This window comes from Carassius gibelio, chromosome A5 (assembly GCF_023724105.1).
Source record: "Carassius gibelio isolate Cgi1373 ecotype wild population from Czech Republic chromosome A5, carGib1.2-hapl.c, whole genome shotgun sequence".
Classification (NCBI taxonomy): Eukaryota; Metazoa; Chordata; class Actinopteri; order Cypriniformes; family Cyprinidae; genus Carassius; species Carassius gibelio.
In genome coordinates this window covers 33,753,420-33,774,353 of record NC_068375.1, presented here as the reverse complement: position 1 = coordinate 33,774,353, position 20,934 = coordinate 33,753,420, and the positions used below count along the sequence as shown (strand labels likewise).

The window sequence follows — 20,934 nt, the reverse complement described above, 5'->3', positions numbered from 1 at the left end:
AATAAATTTCTGCTAATCTTAAAGGCTTATCTTTAAATATCCTTGGAGTCCCCTCTAGATTTGTAGAAACACAAATTTAAATAAAGCATAATAATAAAAAAGATAACCTGATTTAAAAAGAAGAAGAAGAAGAAGAAGAAGGCATAATTGCTTCGGCAGAACCTGTTTTTATAAAGTCTACACAGTATGGGCAGAATGATATCCTACAGAAAGAGTCACTAAGTGAATCGTTTAAACGAAGTGATTCAAAAGTATCGATTCATTTAGATGAATCAAAATCCTAACCACCAGAATGGAGAGGGTCAGGAAGATCGGTGGGTGGGGTTAACCCTTTGTGGAAAAAAAAATTAAGGAATCACGTGTTCCCAGATCAAAGGAGATCCGCTTTGTACAGAGAGCGCGAGCAACAGCAGCCAGCGAGGCATACGCGAGCAATGCGATAGTCCGGGCAGCAATGGTGAAATAAGCCACGACATTCTTTTCAAGGACAAACTTTTATTTTTAAAGATCGCTATTCTCACATCGTACCATCCATCGCGGTTTGTTTTGTCCATTTCTGTTGTTGTTTGTATTTGTGGGAGGACGCTCTCGCCTCTCAAATTTGATTCTGAATCAACACTTTCTTGAAGACCCTTGGAAATTATGTTCCGATCGGCGCTGATCCAACCGGCAAGATGATGATTTTACCGAGGACTGGGTTCGGTCGTGGTGCTTATTCGGTGGTCTTGGTGTTGTTTTGGGTCTTTGGAAGCGTCCTAGCCAAGGATACTGCCTTTGTGGAAGTTGTGCTTTTTGAGTCAAGCCCAAATGGTGATTATACCACTTACACGACAGGTCTGCAAGGGCGCTTCTCCAGAGCCGGAGCCACTATCAGCGCAGAAGGCGATATCGTGCAAGTATGTTTCCGTCTCTGTCTGTGCACTTGCATGGGGATTTTACGCTCTAACCGCGTGTCTAACAACTTCATTTCTGTGCGGTGTGTTGGCTCTCCGCAACTTTGTTTTACTCTTTCTATTCAAGGGGTGTGGGTTTGCACTTCACTACGTGAGGATGATGGTACATGCCCAGCGAACTATGCGGTCGCAAAATGGCCTCTTGTCTCGCAAAACATGCAAACGTACATGCAGAAAAGTTACTTTGATGCATAACTTGTGTGAATGGTGCTGTTTCTGCAGAAACAGACTAGAGACGCGCAGAAACAAACGCAGCGTAAACTTTGTAGCGCAGATGACATATGTCAGAGGTTATCAATTTTAATAACTGCATTTCCTAGATCTTTTGCAGCATTATAATGCCATGTGTCAGCGTTGCCTAGTAGTAACGGGATTCTCCCATCAATGAAAATCTGGAAAGGTCAAAGAATTACAAATGCTGGATTTCTAGGCCTGGAAAAATTCATGGGAATTAATAAAAGTTTAAAAAGTAACGAACATTTTTTTTTCTTCCGCTTATGATCATTTTTAAAACATGCTTGTGCGCCTTTTAAAATGTATTTAAAAAAAGCAATCACATTACTGGAGAGGTCAGAATTATCCAGGACTCTCCTGTAACTTTAATTTCCATAGGAAATATAATTATTCTAGTGGTGCTAAACATATCAAGGAAACCTTAATGAGGTTTGAGAATCCTGTGGAAATCAGTGCATGCCTCGAAAAGTCCTTCAAGATGAACTGAGGTTGCTCTTAAATAATAATTAGGGGTTCAAGCACGCAGTGCTGAAACCCTATTGTATTTGTTAGAATTTTTAGGGGTTCAAGCACGCAGTGCTGAAACCCTATTGTATCTGTTAGGATTTTTATTATTATTATTATTGTTCTGCCCTAGAACTGAACGTGCAGCCCAAACCGTAAGGCCTAGAGAGCTGAAATTTGGACAGATCGTAGAGCTCATTTTGGGGAGAACTTATCAAAGTCTCAGCCCAATCGGCCTAACGGGGGCGCTACAGCGCAAAAAACAAAAATTTTGGACATTTTTGGCCGCAGATCGTAAACCGTTAGCCTTAGACTCAAAAACAAGGCATCGTTGCAATCCTTGGGTTAGTCCGAACAAAAGTGCACAGCTGCATTTTTTGCTCTACGACGCACCGTTTTCTCGCAAAATCGAGCTATGTCCGAAACCTACTTTTGCAAACTAGTCCTAGGATTTTCAACCAATCGGAACCAAACCACTTCAGAAATATTCCCTGAACACTCAATATCAATAATTATCAAAAAAAAGTTGAAATTTCGATTCTTACGCGAAACAGTACGCCAAGAAGCGTCTATGCTAACGTTAGCCAAATGCTATTTTGACTATAACTCTTGAACGGAATGAGATATCTTCACCAAACTTGGTACACATATGTATGAGCTCAATCTTTGGTCAAACAAAAAAAATTGCGCATCTCTGCCACTTGGGGGCGCAATAAGATTTAAAAAACACATAAATGGCTATAACTAGGCAACCGTTGGCTCAATCAACTTGAAAATTGGTATGCAGTGTCTTGGTCTGAAGGGGCACAAGTACTTATGAGGACATTTGCATATCTCAAAAAACATGGCCGCCATTGGCCAAACAATTTTAAGCACCTATTTGAAAGGGTTAACGGATGTTGATCGGAACGAAACTCGCTGGGTACGTTTGACTCATGAACCTTAAGGTCTGTAAGAATTTTGAAAGAAATCGGCCACTAGTTGGCGCTAACGAGTTTATTGGCTCTGTAATCACGTGGTGTTTCACTTATCAACACAATATGCATATCATTTGATAGATCTCCTCATAATGCACAACTTTGCCTCAAGAACTATTGCTGTCAATCAAATCGTTCAATTGCAATTCACAAATATGTCAAAAAGCTACTTTTGCGAACTAGTCCTAGGTTTTATGCCCGATCAGAACCAAACCACTGCAGTAATATTCTGTGGACTCTCTAGATCAATAATTATCAAAAAAATGTTGAATTTTGTAGTTTGGTTAGCTTTAAATGGGTAATTTAGAAAAGGGGTGTGGCCAAACATACCCCAAAGCCTATAAAACCTAAAAGAAAACTCAAAACTTTATGAAACTCGGTGAAAACATTTAACACGTTACTCTTAACAAGCATGCAAAGTGTCATGGAGATCGGATCATAGGTGGCGCTATAACAGTTGAAAAAGCCTCAAAAACACACATTTTCAATAGAAAATGATCACAATTTGTTGGACATGTTCATACATTCACACAAACACTAGATCTTCATATCATATGATAGATCTCCTCTTTGTGAACAACTTTGCCTCAAGGAGCGAAGATGTCAATCAAATCGTTCAATTGCAATTCACAAATATGTCAACAAGCTACTTTTGCCTAACGGGGGCGCTACAGCGCAAAAAACAAAAATTTTGGACATTTTTGGCCGCAGATCGTAAACCGTTAGCCTTAGACTCAAAAACAAGGCATCGTTGCAATCCTTGGGTTAGTCCGAACAAAAGTGCACAGCTGCATTTTTTGCTCTACGACGCACCGTTTTCTCGCAAAATCGAGCTATGTCCGAAACCTACTTTTGCAAACTAGTCCTAGGATTTTCAACCAATCGGAACCAAACCACTTCAGAAATATTCCCTGAACACTCAATATCAATAATTATCAAAAAAAAGTTGAAATTTCGATTCTTACGCGAAACAGTACGCCAAGAAGCGTCTATGCTAACGTTAGCCAAATGCTATTTTGACTATAACTCTTGAACGGAATGAGATATCTTCACCAAACTTGGTACACATATGTATGAGCTCAATCTTTGGTCAAACAAAAAAAATTGCGCATCTCTGCCACTTGGGGGCGCAATAAGATTTAAAAAACACATAAATGGCTATAACTAGGCAACCGTTGGCTCAATCAACTTGAAAATTGGTATGCAGTGTCTTGGTCTGAAGGGGCACAAGTACTTATGAGGACATTTGCATATCTCAAAAAACATGGCCGCCATTGGCCAAACAATTTTAAGCACCTATTTGAAAGGGTTAACGGATGTTGATCGGAACGAAACTCGCTGGGTACGTTTGACTCATGAACCTTAAGGTCTGTAAGAATTTTGAAAGAAATCGGCCACTAGTTGGCGCTAACGAGTTTATTGGCTCTGTAATCACGTGGTGTTTCACTTATCAACACAATATGCATATCATTTGATAGATCTCCTCATAATGCACAACTTTGCCTCAAGAACTATTGCTGTCAATCAAATCGTTCAATTGCAATTCACAAATATGTCAAAAAGCTACTTTTGCGAACTAGTCCTAGGTTTTATGCCCGATCAGAACCAAACCACTGCAGTAATATTCTGTGGACTCTCTAGATCAATAATTATCAAAAAAATGTTGAATTTTGTAGTTTGGTTAGCTTTAAATGGGTAATTTAGAAAAGGGGTGTGGCCAAACATACCCCAAAGCCTATAAAACCTAAAAGAAAACTCAAAACTTTATGAAACTCGGTGAAAACATTTAACACGTTACTCTTAACAAGCATGCAAAGTGTCATGGAGATCGGATCATAGGTGGCGCTATAACAGTTGAAAAAGCCTCAAAAACACACATTTTCAATAGAAAATGATCACAATTTGTTGGACATGTTCATACATTCACACAAACACTAGATCTTCATATCATATGATAGATCTCCTCTTTGTGAACAACTTTGCCTCAAGGAGCGAAGATGTCAATCAAATCGTTCAATTGCAATTCACAAATATGTCAACAAGCTACTTTTGCGAACTAGTCCCAGGTTTTTTACCCGATCGAAACCAAACCACTGCAGTAATTTTCTCTGGACTCTCTAGATCAATAATTATCAAAAAATATTTGAATTTTGTCCTTTGGTTAGCTATAACTGGCTAAATTAGAAAAGGGGCGTGACCAAAATACCCAAAAGCATATAAAACCTAAACGAAAACTCAAAACTTTATGAAACTTGGTGAAAACATGTAACAGCTGACCCTTAACAACCATGCAAATTGTCATGGAGATCGGACCATAGGTGGCGCTATAACAGTAGAAAAGGTCTCAAAACATAAGATTTAGAAGGGAAATGGCCTCAAATTGTCTGAAAATGCTCATATGTTCACATAAACACTAGATCTTCATATCATATGATAGATCTCCTCATTCTGAACAACTTCTGTGACCAATGTTGTCAATAAAGCTGTTAATTAAATATTCAAGATTATTTTAAAAAGTTACTTTGGCATACTTGTGATACAGTTTAAGATGAAAATCAATAAAACCACTGAAGTACAATTCTCTAGACTCTGAAGGTCAATAATTATCAAAAACATGTTGAACAATTGCATTTGGGCAACTATAAACCAATAATTTTATAATATGTTATTTGCATAGTGTACACAAAGGCCTATTTATACAAACAGAAAGCCCACAAATTATCAAAACTGTGTAAAATAATGCATGATTTCATTCTAAACAAGCATGCAAAATTTAAGAGAGATTGGGCAAAAAAAAATTACAACACTATAACAGTTATGTTTTAAAACACAGTGTTGTTTGAGTAAATGCAATTTATAACCACTAGATGGCAGCGGAAGACCACTAATGGGCTCATTCAGTAAAGTTGAACAGTACTGTTGAAAGGATTCATGAATTCATGCCAAAACATTAAAAATGTAACTGTTATAACATTTTAAATCTCATTGAGTCAATGTTTTCCATTTTGTTCTTATAGATATATCAGTTTTTACTATTTTGCCACATTGTGATTACAGTTTAACCTGAAAATGACATCTAAACTCTTAAAAAGAGAAGACTTGCAATAAGTTTATTGTCACCTATCACTTATTTCAAATACCTATATCTGCAACAAAATGTTTGTGCATGTATATGTGTGTCTTTCTGTGTGTGTGTGTGTGTGTGTGTGTGTGTGTGTGTGTGCATATGCTTATAGAGTATACATATATTAGTCTAATCATTTACTTTCAGTGTGTGTGTCTGTCTGTTAGCCTGTTCTCCATTTTGGATGTGTTTAACTGTCATCCATGCATCCAAGTTGGCTCAGACCACCTCAGAGGCCTTAATGTGCTTGAACCCCGGTAAATGCTGCTTGCAGCTTTAATTATTAGGGGTTCAAGCACGCAGTGCTGAAACCCTATTGTAATTGTTAGGATTTTTATTATTATTATTATTATTATTCTTCCGCCCTAGAACTGAACGTGCAGCCCAAACCGTAAGGCCTAGAGAGCTGAAATTTGGACAGATCTTAGAGCTCATTTTGGGGAGAACTTATCAAAGTCTCAGCCCAATCGGCCAAACGGGGGCGCTACAGCGCAAAAAATAAAAATTTTTGACATTTTTGGCCGTGAATCGTAAACCGTTAGCCGTAAACTCAAAAACATGGAATCGTAGCAATCCTTGGGTTAGCCCGAACAAAAGTGCACGGCTCCTTTTTGGGGTCTACGACGCACCGTTTTCTCGCAAAATCGAGCTATATCCGAAACCTACTTTTGCGAACTAGTCCTAGGATTTTCAACCAATCAGAACCAAACCACTTCAGAAATATTCCCTGGACACTCAATATCAATAATTATCAAAAAAAAGTTGAAATTTCAATTCATACGCGAAACAGTACACCAAAAAGCGTCTATGCTAACGTTAGCCAAATGCTATTTTAACTATAACTCTTGAACGGAATGAGATATCTTCACCAAACTCGGTACACATATGTATGAGCTCAATCTTTGGTCAAATCAAAAAAATTGCGCATCTCTGCCACTTGGGGGCGCTATAAGATAGAAAAAACACATAAATTCCTATAACTAAGCAACCGTTGGCTCGATCGACTTGAAAATCGGTATGCAGTGTCTTGGTCTGAAGGGGCACAAGTACCTATGAGGACATTTGCATATCTCAAAAAACATGGCCGCCATTGGCCAAACAAATTTAAGCACCTATTTGAAAGGGTTAACGGATGTTGATCGGAACGAAACTCGCTGGGTACATTCGACTCATGAACCTTAAGGTCTGTAAGAATTTTGAAAGAAATCGGCCACTAGTTGCCGCTAACGAGTTTTATGGCTCTGTAATCACGTGGTGTTTCACATATCAACACAATATGCATATCATTTGATAGATCTCCTCGTAATGCACAACTTTGCCTCAAGAACCATTGCTGTCAATCAAATCGTTCAATTGTTATTCACAAATATGTTAAAAACCTACTTTTGCGAACTAGTCCTAGGTTTTTTGCCCGATCGGAACCAAACCACTGCAGTAATATTCTGTGGACTCTCTAGATCAATAATTATCAAAAAAATGTTGAATTTTGTCCTTTGGTTAGCTGTAAAGGGGTAATTTAGTAAAAGGGGTGTGGCCAAACATACCCCAAAGCCTATAAAACCTAAACGAAAACTCAAAACTTTATGAAACTTCGTGGAATCATGTATCAGGTGACTCTTAACAAGCATGCAAAGTTTCATGGAGATCGGATCATAGGTGGCGCTATAACAGTTGAAAAAGCCTCAAAAACACACATTTTCAATAGAAAATGATCACAATTTGTAGGACATGTTCATACATTCACACAAACACTAGATCTTCATATCATATGATAGATCTCCTCTTTGTGAACAACTTTGCCTCAAGGAGCGAAGATGTCAATCAAATCGTTCAATTGTTATTCACAAATATGTTAAAAACTTACTTTTGCGAACTAGTCCCAGATTTTTTACCCGATCGAAACCAAACCACTGCAGTAATATTCTCTGGACTCTCTAGATCAATAATTATCAAAAAAATGTTGAATTTTGTCCTTTGGTTAGCTTTAACTGGCTAAATTAGAAAAGGGGCGTGACCAAAATACCCAAAAGCATATAAAACCTAAACGAAAACTCAAAACTTTATGAAACTTGGTGAAAACATGTAACAGGTGACTCTTAACAAGCATGCAAATTTTCATGGAGATCGGACCACAGGTGGCGCTATGACAGTAGAAAAGGTCTCAAAACATAAGATTGATATGGTAAATGGCCTCAAATTGTCTGAAAATGCTCATATATTCACATAAACACTAGATCTTCAAATCATATGATAGATCTCCTCATTCTGAACAACTTTTGGGACCAATGTTGTCAATAAAGCTGTTAATTAAATATTGAAGATTATTTAAAAAAGTTACTTTGGCAAAGTAGTCCAAGGCTTTAAGCTGAAAATCAATAAAACCACTGAAGTACAATTCTCTAGACTCTGAAGGTCAATAATAATCAAAAACATGTTGAAAAATTGCATTTGGACAACTATAAACCAGTGATTGTATAATATGTTCTTTTCACAGTGTACACAAAGGCCTATTTATACAAACAGAAAGCCCACAAACTATCAAAACTGTGTAAAATAAAGCCTAATTTCATTCTAAACAAGCATGCAAAATTTAAGAGAGATTGGGCAAAAAACTTTACACTATAACAGTTATGTTTAAAAACAGTGTTGTTTGAGTAAATGCAACCACTAGATGGCAGCGGAAGACCACTAATGGGCTCATTCAGCAAATTGAAACAGTACTTTTGAGAAGATTTATGAATTCATGCCTAAACAAAACAAAAAAAAAAACACTGTTACAACATTTTAAATCTCACTGAGTTAAAGTTTTCCATTTTGTTCATACAGACTTACCAGTTTTTAAAATTTTGCCACATTATGATTACAGTGAAACCTGAAAATGACATCCAAACTCTTAAAACTAGTTTAATCATTTAATTTCAGTGCGTGTGTCTGTCTGTCAGCCTATTCTCCGTTTTGGATGTGTTTAACTGTCATCCGTACATCCAGGTTGGCTCAGACCACCTCAGAGGCCTTAATGTGCTTGAACCCCGTAAATGCTGCTTGCAGCTTTAATTATTATTATTATTATTATTCTTCTGCCCTAGAACTGAACGTGCAGCCCAAACCGTAAGGCCTAGAGAGCTGAAATTTGGACAGATCGTAGAGCTCAATTTGGGGAGAACTTATCAAAGTCTCAGCCCAATCGGCCTAACGGGGGCGCTACAGCGCAAAAAGCAAAAATTTTGGACATTTTTGGCCGTAAATCGTATACCGTTAGCCGTACACTCAAAAACATGGCATTGTTGCAATCCTTGGGATAGCCCGAACAAAAGTGCACGGCGCCTTTTTGGGGTCTACGACGCACCGTTTTCTCGCAAAATCGAGCTATATCCGAAACCTACTTTTGCGAACTAGTCCTAGGATTTTCAACCAATCAGAACCAAACCACTTCATAAATATTCCCTGGACACTCAATATCAATAATTATTAAAAAAAAGTTGAAATTTCAATTCTTATGCGAAACAGTACGCCAAAAAGCGTCTATGCTAACGTTAGCCAAATACTATTTTGACTATAACTCTTGAACGGAATGAGATATCTTCACCAAACTCGGTACACATATGTATGAGCTCAATCTTTGGTCAAATAAAAAAAAATGCGCATCTCTGCCACTTGGGGGCGCTTTAAGATAGAAAAAACACATAAATGGCTATAACTAAACAACCGTTGGCTCGATCGACTTGAAAATTGGTATGCAGTGTCTTGGTCTGAAGGGGCACAAGTACCTATGAGGACATTTGCATATCTCAAAAAACATGGCCGCCATTGGCCAAACAATTTTAAGCACCTATTTGAAAGGGTTAACAGATGTTGATCGGAACGAAACTCGCTGGGTACGTTCGACTCATGAACCTTAAGGTCTGTAAGAATTTTGAAAGAAATCGGCCACTAGTTGGCGCTAACGAGTTTTATGGCTCTGTAATCACGTGGTGTTTCACATATCAACACAATATGCATATCATTTGATAGATCTCCTCATAATGCACAACTTTGCCTCAAGAACCATTGCTGTCAATCAAATCGTTCAATTGTTATTCACAAATATGTTAAAAACCTACTTTTGCGAACTAGTCCTAGGTTTTTTGTCCGATCGGAACCAAACCACTGCAGTAATATTCTGTGGACTCTGTAGATCAATAATTATTAAAAAAATGTTGAATTTTGTCCTTTGGTTAGCTGTAAAGCGGTAATATAGAAAAAGGGGTGTGGCCAAACATACCCCAAAGCCTATAAAACCTAAACGAAAACTCAAAACTTTATGAAACTCAGTGAAATCATGTAACAGGTTACTCTTAACAAGCATGCAAAGTTTCATGGAGATCAGACCACAGGTGGCGCTATAACAGTAGAAAAGGTCTCAAAACACAAGATTTCTATGGTAAATGGCCTCAAATTGTTTGAAAATGCTCATATATTCACTCAAAAACACCAAATCTTCATATCATATGATATATCTCCTCATTCTGAACAACTTTGCCTCTGGGACCAATGTTGTCAATAAAGCTGTTAATTAAATATTCAAGATTATTTAAAAAAGTTACTTTGGCATACTTGTGATACAGTTTAAGATGAAAATCAATAAAACCACTGAAGTACAATTCTCTAGACTCTGAAGGTCAATAATTATCAAAAACATGTTGAACAATTGCATTTGGGCAACTATAAACCAGTCATTTTATAATATGTTCTTTTCATAGTGCACACAAAGGCTTATTAATACAATCAGAAAGCCCACAAATTATCAAAACTGTGTAAAATAATGCATAATTTCATTCTAAACAAGCATGCAAAATTTAAGAGAGATTGGGCAAAAAAAAAAAAACACTATAACAGTTATGTTTAAAAACAGTGTTGTTGGAGTAAATGCAATTTATAACCACTAGATGGCAGCGGAAGACCACTAATGGGCTCATTCAGTAAAGTTGAACAGTACTGTTGAAAGGATTCATGAATTCATGCCAAAACATTAAAAAATGAACTGTTATAACATTTTAAATCTCATTGAGTCAATGTTTTCCATTTTGTTCATACAGATATATCAGTTTTTAAAATTTTGCCACATTATGATTACAGTTTAACCTGAAAATGACATCTAAACTCTTAAAAAGAAAAGACTTGCAATAAGTTTATTATCACCTATCACTTATTTCAAATACCTATATCTGCAACAAAATGTTTGTGCATGTATATGTGTGTCTTTTTTTTTGTGTGTGTGTGTGTGTGTGTGTGTGAGCATATGCTTATAGAGTATACATATATTAGTCTAATCATTTACTTTCAGTGTGTGTGTCTGTCTGTTAGCCTGTTCTCCATTTTGGATGTGTTTAACTGTCATCCATGCATCCAGGTTGGCTCAGACCACCTCAGAGGCCTTAATGTGCTTGAACCCCGGTAAATGCTGCTTGCAGCTTTAATATTAATAATATTTCTATTGGTATGGTTTAAATATATCCATGAGACCTGTCATATAAGTATCTTTTGTTTACGGTTAATTGAAGGCTTTGATAAATATTCTCTATAATGTGATCCACATTCCCTCTCTGCTTAAATAGTACCTCCACAGGGACAATTTGATCAATTGTTTATGAACCATCACACCAATGTGTGATTTATTCTTCTTCTTGCGAACACAAAAGAGCGCCCATTTTCATGATTTGTTGAAAGTTTGTAATTCCTTTCCCTCCTCTTTTAAAAACAGAGAGCATGCATCAAAGAGCGAGACGTTACTGAATGCCATGCCAAGAAGAATAATCTGTCCTTTAAACACTTGCTTAGAGTTAACACTGTTGGCTGAAGTGCACTGTGGGAAGTGATGGTGACCGTGTCTGTAATGTCAGCACTGTGAAAGAGCATGCTGAAGGGATGCAATGATGCAGATCAAAGTGAATGCCTGATGCATGCATGCAAATGCTCATAAATGCTTTCTGATGAATGCAAAAATGTATTCTGAGTGAAACATAACCCAAAAGTATAGCTGTGTAAGCATCCATCTTTCCAAAGCTTCTACTATTGCTGTGCTTTTCTTATACATTCCTCCCTGTGGTTTTTGTGTAGAAAAATGAAAAGTACAGGCTTTTTTACATCCAGGTCTGCTGTGTCCATCCCACATCATTCGCTAGTATGTGTTTACAGTTGTGTACTTGGTAATGTTAGAAGGTTCCCATGTATAGGATTAGTGAGTATCACATTCTTCAAAATGGCAAGTGGTTATCATCATTTTTCAGTGATGGCAGAGGAGATTGCTCTCTCTGTAGTGGGTTGAAATGAGAGATTTAGCGGTTTAGATATTTAGACTGGCCATACATCCATTTGGCTCTATCTTTAAACCCTGCTGAGATGACGGACCTCAGCTTTACGTTTAGAAGACTTTGAGGTTTGCCATAGTTTCAGACGTCGTTTAGCTTTTATCGCAAAGGCCAAGTTAGAGTTCCTGTTGGGAGCGTGTTCATTGTAATAATTGTATATGCACAATGTTTTAGATCTTTTGCGTCACTGTTTGTTCTCTCTCCTTTTCTCAACTGCTTTGCAATGTATCTTTCACAATTGCCTTCTCGGCAATGTCATTATTCCATGTCTTTGAATGGGGTTGAGATGTGAGAGTTTTGCTGTGAAGCTGTTTGAAGAACCATATGAAGATATTTGTCAAGTAATTGGTTTGACAAAAGCGTTGTGTAATTCTTGTTCTGCATTCTTGTACAATCCTTTTCTTGGTCCTGTTTGTCCAAATTGCTTTTAAACCTGGTAAATGTTTTCCGGCAAACCACAGATGCTGTTTGCAGTTTCCATTTTAGGTCATGATTTGTGTTTGAACCTCTAGGATTGGTGTAATGACGGTTTCATCATAAAGAAGCTTTGTTGTTGGGCGTTGAGAATCCAGTTAAGTTAATTGGGAGGGTTCATTCTGTAGGATGTAGTGAAATAGCAAGCACTTTCAGAAAACTAGCTCTGGTACATCCTTGTCGGTGAAAAGGAGAGCCTGGAGTGCCATCAGGGCCAAAGCAAACAAATTAACTCAATTTGCTACATGCTCTACCTTATGGGGCAGGAACCAAAGTGACTTTTCTTGGCTAATACACAATACCAATGTTCCTCTTGGCTAGAACCTCAAATGCCTCAATTTTGTTTTCTCATAGCATGGAAATCATTGTCTTTTTAAATAATTATTACATACTGTAGTTGTAGTCTAATTCTTGGAAAGGCCTTGCTAATTGTGTTTTGAATATAGTGTTTCGTTCCTACTGTTAGTTCCGTGGTCTTTTCTCCAGTAGAGACTAACTAGCTCTTGGTTTTTTAAAATGCTTATCGCAGTTGAAGTGCTTGGAGTGTTTTGGCTTTACAAATTTCTTTTTTTAAAGACTGAAAGTTAGCAATATTTAACCTGAAATACTGCTGCATGTTTGGATTGCAATGATTTTTGCATCGGTGGTAATCATAAGTCCAATATACTGTTGCCTGGCTTTCTACATTTTTATTGGCTGATATATTGTTTTTGTAAAATGCATTATCTTGTGATTGCAGGTTGTGTCAAAGTTTAGGCCTGGATCATTATATGTGCAACATTGGAGATTCAAACAATAACAGTCCGCTGAAAGTTTTGATAGTGTTGTCCTTTAGGAAACTTACCGTAGATTATTTTTATTTTTTAATACCTAGATTTTTACTTTGTTAATTACAACTTTACAGCAGGTTAAAAATAACGGATTTTTTTTTGGGGGGGGGGGGGGGCTTTTTTTAATGTTTTATAAATTTTTGTGCATGGTCATGTGACACTCTAGACTGGAGTAATGGTTGTTGAAAATTCAGCTTTGCCAGAGCAAGAATAAATGTATAATATATTATAAATCATAAGCAGTTATTTTTAATTGAAATTATATTTCACAATATTAAATTTTTACTGTAATGCATTAAAATCTTAACGACCCCAAAATTTTGATCATAGGTGTAATATATTAGTATAAAATTACAAAGTATTTTGTAAAATTAGTATAGCATAACATTATTAACAAATGTTATGAGTACTATTTGACTTGAGACTTATTTTATGTGGCTTAAACTTTTGTGTCACAAATTACTTAGTGAATTAGTTGTAATATATAACTGTTTGTGATTGTCATAAGTTGCACCGCTCATAAATTTTTCAAGAAGAATGATGATTACGCTCACACCAACTGTTCTCTGTATGATATCAAACTAGTTTATTGTTATCACTCATCTACCATTATAAAAGTGTGATTGTGTGTAGTTCATGACCGTTACTGCTGAAAGTCCCGTATATAAACAGAAGTGAAATGAAATGGTCTGTGTGAACGCTGGCAGTGCAGGTGATGACATGCTGTCATGGCAACATTAGAATGATGCCATCTCCACATTCTCTCAGGCAGAACTGCAGTGTCATATCTACACATGACTGACCTAAAATACCTTGATGGATGACTCTCCTTATCACCTACTGCAGAAGAGCTAGCGCTTCAGTCTGGTGCTTTTAGACACTGTTCTCATTAAGGACTGGATGTGGGAAAGTAAGATGGTGCTTCTTCCTTTAACCATGTTCTCACCTGTCTATCGCGGCTGGTAACTGTGGGAGTGGAATAGAAATGCATTGGAATTGGAAAATGACTTGCTTCTTGCACAGTGTTTGTTTTTGAGTGGATTGTTTTTGGTTGGGATGTGAGCCTTTGCTTTTTGTGTTCTGTGGTGTCTTGCTTTTTGTTGTTGTACCGCAATGCTTTCAAATGCTTAGCACATTTGATTTCAATTTTTAGGATTCCAAGGGAAATCAAGGGAGGGGCATGATGCTGAACCATGAAAGTGACTGTATGATAGTAATAGCTTCAATCCACAGTCAACTTCCTCCCCTTAAGGTCCTGAGAACAGAGAGATGGGTGATTGGTTCTGATCCACTCATCACTTTTCATGCATAAACACAATTTATTATTATTATTATTATTATTATTATTATTATTATTATTATTACAATTAAAGTCCCAGTGAGTTTTTCTGTTTCTCTCAGAGACATGGATCACACGTAGTTGACAATTCTAAGATCATTTATTCATTGTTATTCGGTTTCTAATCCATATGACTGTGTAACACATATATAGAATTTCTGAAGAGCTACTCTAGCCACTCTTTTCCAATGTACATGGATTTAAATTGAAAATGAATCTTTGAAACATTAAAAATGTCATTACATTTGGTTCATACAACTTGTATGTTTATTATATAAATTTTTTTTTAAGTCATTTGACATTTGTTGCTAATCACTGAAATCTTCACATCCGCCATAGTACTCCTTTGCATATTCATGAGTTTGCGTGAGTAGTGATGTTCGATTCATGAAGGAATTTCACAAAACCGGTTTGAATGACTTTGTTCATAAATCTGACCGGTATGAGTCTCGAGTTCAACTCCGTGGTCACAGGGGTTAATGAGATAGTTCACCCCAAAAAAAGACAAATGAGTCATTGTTTACTCATGTTGTTTCAAACCTGTATGACTGACTGACTTCTGTGGGACAAAAACACAGTGATTTTGAATATCACTGGTGTTGATTTGGACCCCAACGTTCTTCAAAATAGCATTGATTGATGAGACACGCATACAGGTTTGGAATGACATCAGAGTGAGCAAATGATGTTAAAATGTTTCTTTTTGGATTAACTACCCTTTAAGAGCCCACTTAATGGTCAGATATTCATTGAATAACACCTACTACTACTATTCATTTAATAGACCATGAGGGGACTTGAGGTCTTGAATTTGAGTTCTGGAATCATTCCTAGATGCGTAAACTGCAATTTGGGACTTCGTTTTTTTTTATCTTACAAAATGTGTTAAAGTCAGCCCACGATTTGTGGCGTGATAGATACAGTGTCTTTCCTCAAAGCTCGCTGTAGTTGTGCGCTTAAATTAGGACCATAATGAGAGTTTGGTTTGGCCTAAAGAGTTTGCATGCTTTTCCCACAGACTGAAACCATGGGAGTCCAGAACGGCCCTCCACGAGACAGTGGGTACCCAAAAAACACTGGCCCCTCCCTGTCCACAGCAACAGTAGCAATATTCAACAACCGAGGGTTTAAAAGGTTAAAAGTGCTGCACGACTACTTTTCCATTTATTGGTTTTGTGGCGGCAGCTGTATTTTAAGACCTATCTACTCAAACCGCTAACCCGTCGGCCTTTCATAGCCTTGCCAAAGTAATTTGAAGCTGGTTCTTTTTTATTTTTTTTCTCCCTCTGCTGGAGTAGAAAAGATTAAACTGTTTTTGTCTACTTCTTTCTTCTTTTACCACTGTCTGCCTCACTCTGATGCACTTGAAAAAAGGATATTTTGTTTGTTTCCTTAAGGGGCAAATAGTTTGGGCAGAAAGGAATAGAACATTCAGGCCACTGGCTCTATATTACTCGCCACACAAAAGAAAGGTCTGCGTATGTATTTTTTTTTTTTGTGTGTGTGTTTTCCTTGAAGAGACTTTACTGTTCTTGCTTCCTGCAAAGGCACAAGCGTTCGCTCTGTTCTCCCCTTGAACCCCTTATTGATTTGCCCATCAAAGCTCATTCACAAGCACTGGATGTTCACTTGAGAGGCAAGTGCGGTCCTGATGGTGAATGACAACGCAGATTGATCCGCTTATCACAGCTCATCATTCCAGTTGCTATGGTTACACCTTGAGAAACTTTGAGCGTTGAAGTGTGGGGCTTTTTGGAGGACACACTGGAGTCCAAGAAATAAGCTTTTATTGACAGTCGTATGGCTGATGTGCTTATATTCACTTCATTTAGACTCTCCTTCTCCAAAAGCAGCGGGTTATGAAATGACAATGCTCTGGGCACACACAGAGGCTCAGGCATGCTTTGTTTTCGTTCAGGAATGTGCTGACGAATGGCTGAAGTCCAAAAAGCAGACCCATTGTTTTTTTTTCAATCTCTGGTTTTTGGTCTTTCCCTCATTCAGTGTCTAACTGTCTCTCTGTCTGTCGTCTCCTTGTACTTATCGCCGTCTGTCACGCCATTAGACACTCTGTATGGAACTCGCATTCTTCTCTTCTTTTGTCTTTCTCTGATTTTGCCCTTCTGCTTAACCAGTTAGCATAGACTTGAAGGTTTTGCTCATATGTTTCCTTTTCCTTTTCACTCTCCAGGGACTCACTCATTCAGTATGAAGACGAGGGGTCTTAGAAAAGGGTTCAAGTTATTGTCAAGTCTTCGACATCAAGTCTCGAGTCATGTGTTGAGGGTCAGATTTCAATTTCAGACTTCATCAATCCACAATATGACTTAAACCCTGTAACTTAAAACTGGATTCAAATGTTTTCCATTATGACTAAGACTTGACTTGATTTAAGCTTTCATTCAAGATTTCAAGTCAAGTCTCGGTCATGATGGAAAATAGTCAAATCAAGTCTTAATTTGCATATTTAAAGTCATATTTTGGATTAGTGGTGTAAGTTTTTAACATGAGTAATGTGTGATTTATTGTTTTGTTCCTGGATAGTTGCAAAACGTATTAACAATGAATGAAGGAATAAGACTGTGAATGTGAACATTGTTGATTCTGTAGTATATGTTAAACTAACTGCATAATAGTGTTTTTTTATCTTGATTTTATTTGAGCAAATACCCTTTTTTTTCTACGAGTAGGTATGCCCCCCCCCCAAACTTACAGACCCTATACTTTTATTCAGTATTGTACAATTTGATACCAAAATCTTTTTTTGTGTGTTTTTTGGTTTCCAGTTGGCAGTCATTGGGCGATAGCAGGAATGCCATTGGCCTCATGAACCAACAGTATTTATATCTCAGTTTCTCTCTTTATGTTGATCTCTATATACTCTCTATAACTTACAGTTGTGTCTTTTATTGATGTATAGCACATTTAGAAAAGTTGTTATCCTTATTGCCATATGTGTTGCTAATTGCTATTTGATCGATCTCACCGTTAGGTTCAGGTTGAAACAGTTGTCTTAAGACTATTCCTATGTTGCATTCTATTCAAACAAACAAGTAACTGCAACAAAAACCAAGCTTCACGGACACGTACCAAGTCATGAAATCCTTGAATTTTAAGACTAAATCTTTGCTTATCATTTATGCTACCTTCTTCTTGAGTTCAAGAACACTGGGTTCAAAGTATACTGCAATACACCCCAGCAGAGAATTACATAAGATGAACGATTTCCGCAGGAATATTACACCAAACACTTATTTGTTTTCACCACTTTCAGTACGGATCATCATATCCTTATTTCTTTGTTGAATGCTAATTTCTTAGTTTTGTACATATTTCACTAACATATGCTGAGAATCTAAAGAAAAACCCAACTGGTTTTGGGAGTTCTGCTTGAAACCTTATGAAGGCCCTTATCTGTGTCTGTTATATTAAGAAAGACCTCGTCTCTCCGTGATGGATCATCATTTTCGTTTTCTCCTTTGTTCACTCCACATGGCTTCTGTTTAATTGCTCCCCTGTTGTTTTCCATGGTCACCAGGTGTTCATTTTGTCATAGACGAATGAACACGCACCTCTCATCCAAGGCGTTGATCCTCTGTGGCTTCCAAAATAGACTACAGTGCCTCACAATGTCCCTTATAGTGTCTCCTGGCTCCCTTTTAATGAGATATTCACTGTCCCTTTGGTATAGTGGCTTCCAGCTTTGAAAGATTAGGCTGTCTGGTCCAAGCGGCAGAGATGTCTCTTTGTTTAATGTTCTTAACTGGTCTGTACTTTATAAAGGAGATTTATCTCTGCTTGTCCAAAATAACCCCTAAGGAATGTTTCTTAGGTGAGAGACCTACATTTGCCACTTTGCTTGCTCTGGATATGCTTTTCTCAGGTTCACATAATGGTAGACTGGCCTGTTTTGCCCGTTTTGTTTATAAATATTTAAAATTAGAGTTTTAAATATTCTGAATATATATCATAAACATGATATACTTATTATAAACATTATAAAAATATTTTAATTTTTGTTTTGTTTTTCTATATAATTTAAATTAAAAAAACTTTTCATTTTAAATATGGCATTTTAAATATTTCATATTAAATGTATATTATTTATATAATTTATGTAATATAAGTATTATGTATTGTATTTTCACTGTTTTGTTTATAAATATTTAAAATTAGAGTTTTAAATATTCTGAATATATATTATAAACATGATATACTTATTATAAACATTATAAAAATATTGTAATTTTTTTTTGTTTTTCTATATGATTTGAATTAAAAAAAACTTTTCATTTTAAATATGGCATTTTAAATATTTCATATTAAATGTATATTATTTATATAATATAAGTATTATGTATTGTATTTTCACTGTTTTGTTTATAAAATATGACATTTTATATTATTTTCAGTTTCAGACATTAAAATATCGTTAAAATAAAAACTTATTGTATTATTTTTAATTAGTAAAAAGATTAGCTTTTCATTTAAGCATGATATTATACAAATATTTATATTCTAAATAAAAATTTAATTTTTTTTTCTATTTAGATCGTTACACATTGTCTTGATTTAAAACAATTATTTAAAATATGACAAATCTTTATATTTAGAATATTATGATATAGCTATAGTAGTGTTATAACAATAAAAAAAAAATGCAGTTAATAAATACATTTTAGTTTTTTTTCTAGTTGTCATTATTATAATATTTATTTTCCTATACATATTAAAACAGACAGTCTGTAGCTTTAATGTGGTATGTTATTAACACCAGGAAAGAAAGAAAAAACATTTAGTTGGGCTTCCTTCGGGCAGTTCCATGTTGAGTTGAGATGACTTTCAACACCTTGTCTATTTATGTGGTATTTTTTAAACGCATGCAGAGGTTTTCTCTGGATTTACTGCCTGCGTGGAGGCCCTTCCCTCTCCTTTTACCTCATTACACATAACCAGTCAGACCTGAGAGAGAGAGGTGGCTTTGGAATCTGGTTCTGGGTTGAGCACAAATGTGCCGCCTGAGCTGATAGGATCGGCCGGGCTGGGAGGCCACTGAGCACGCTCAGATCAAAGGCCCCCAGCGGGCTCTTCAAAGAGCTGGCTGAGCAATGCCTGACTGATAAAGCTGCACCACAAATGGCTTGTGATGTAATCAAAGGCCTGCAGCGAAATCCACCCCTGCACAAATAAAGGTGGAGGTGTTCGTTGGACAAGTCGGGTAAAGAATAAATTCTTGAAGTCAAATTTTTTGGAGGTTTTCATTTTATAATATAAGTCAAAAATTAGAAATAAGAAATCTACCTGTGTTGTTTTTATCGCTGTCTCTCATTTTGTCTGCACATATTTGCACACACACAAAGCACAGATCACATACTTGAATTTGATGAATGTTTCAAACAGACTGAAGAAACTTGAGTGTGGGGTTTTTATCAGATTCAGTTAATCCATTGGGTGTTCCTAAAGTACACAACAGGTGGAACAGAGTTGACTCTGTGTTTTGTAAAGTTTATACAGGAACAGCATTGTGTGTGTGTGTGTGTGTGTGTGTGTGTGTGTGTTTGTTCATCTATTTGCGTGCATGCTCATTGAAGTATGCTCAAGGAAAACGGTGGTGGTCCTACAGACGGGCCAGATCATTTTGCAGATAATTTATTGACAGCAGCTCCTGTGACGTGACATTTTCTTTCAGGGTTCTTTGAAAAGAAAATTGCAAAATACAGCATATTTCAATTATGATTTTTTTTGTAACATAAATGTCTTGGTCACTTTTGTTCAATTAAATGCACTTTTTATTTTTACATTTAAATCTTACCCTAATTTTTATTTTTTTTAGACAAACTATATTTAGAAATATTTTTTATTAACCATACATTTTTTGGTCATCGGCCTTATCTTGAAAATAATTATTGGTCTGAATTTCTAAAATCGTGCTTTGAAACCTATTATGATTTGATATTGTTAACAGAAATTAAAATATTTTGGAATGGCTGTGAAAATGTAAACACATTTTTGTGGGGCCTTGCTTGGCCAAATTCACGCTATGCCTTCATTTTCGTGAACGCACAATTGTATACGTTTGTGTTCCAATTCCTGGATGATTATTAGGGATGTCATGGTGGGAGAATTTTAACACCGTGGTGGTGTGTTGTCGA

General features: G+C 36.5%; 1 protein-coding gene across 2 annotated transcripts in view; it reads left to right on the top strand.

The window, feature by feature from the left end:
- Nucleotides 1–380: 380 nt before the first annotated feature.
- Nucleotides 381–20,934, top strand: part of znrf3 (zinc and ring finger 3) — a 76,523-nt gene continuing 55,969 nt past the window's right edge. Inside the window, exons 1-2 of one of the 2 annotated variants that reach the window (XM_052596648.1) lie at nucleotides 792–896; nucleotides 17,569–17,619. Coding sequence is in view for 1 of the 2 variants with exons in the window: in XM_052596639.1 (XP_052452599.1) it covers nucleotides 675–896 (222 nt within the window). In the remaining variant the exon portion in view is untranslated. Of the gene's footprint in view, nucleotides 897–17,568; nucleotides 17,620–20,934 lie in introns of both variants that reach the window. The other variant, XM_052596639.1, reaches the window with a different exon arrangement.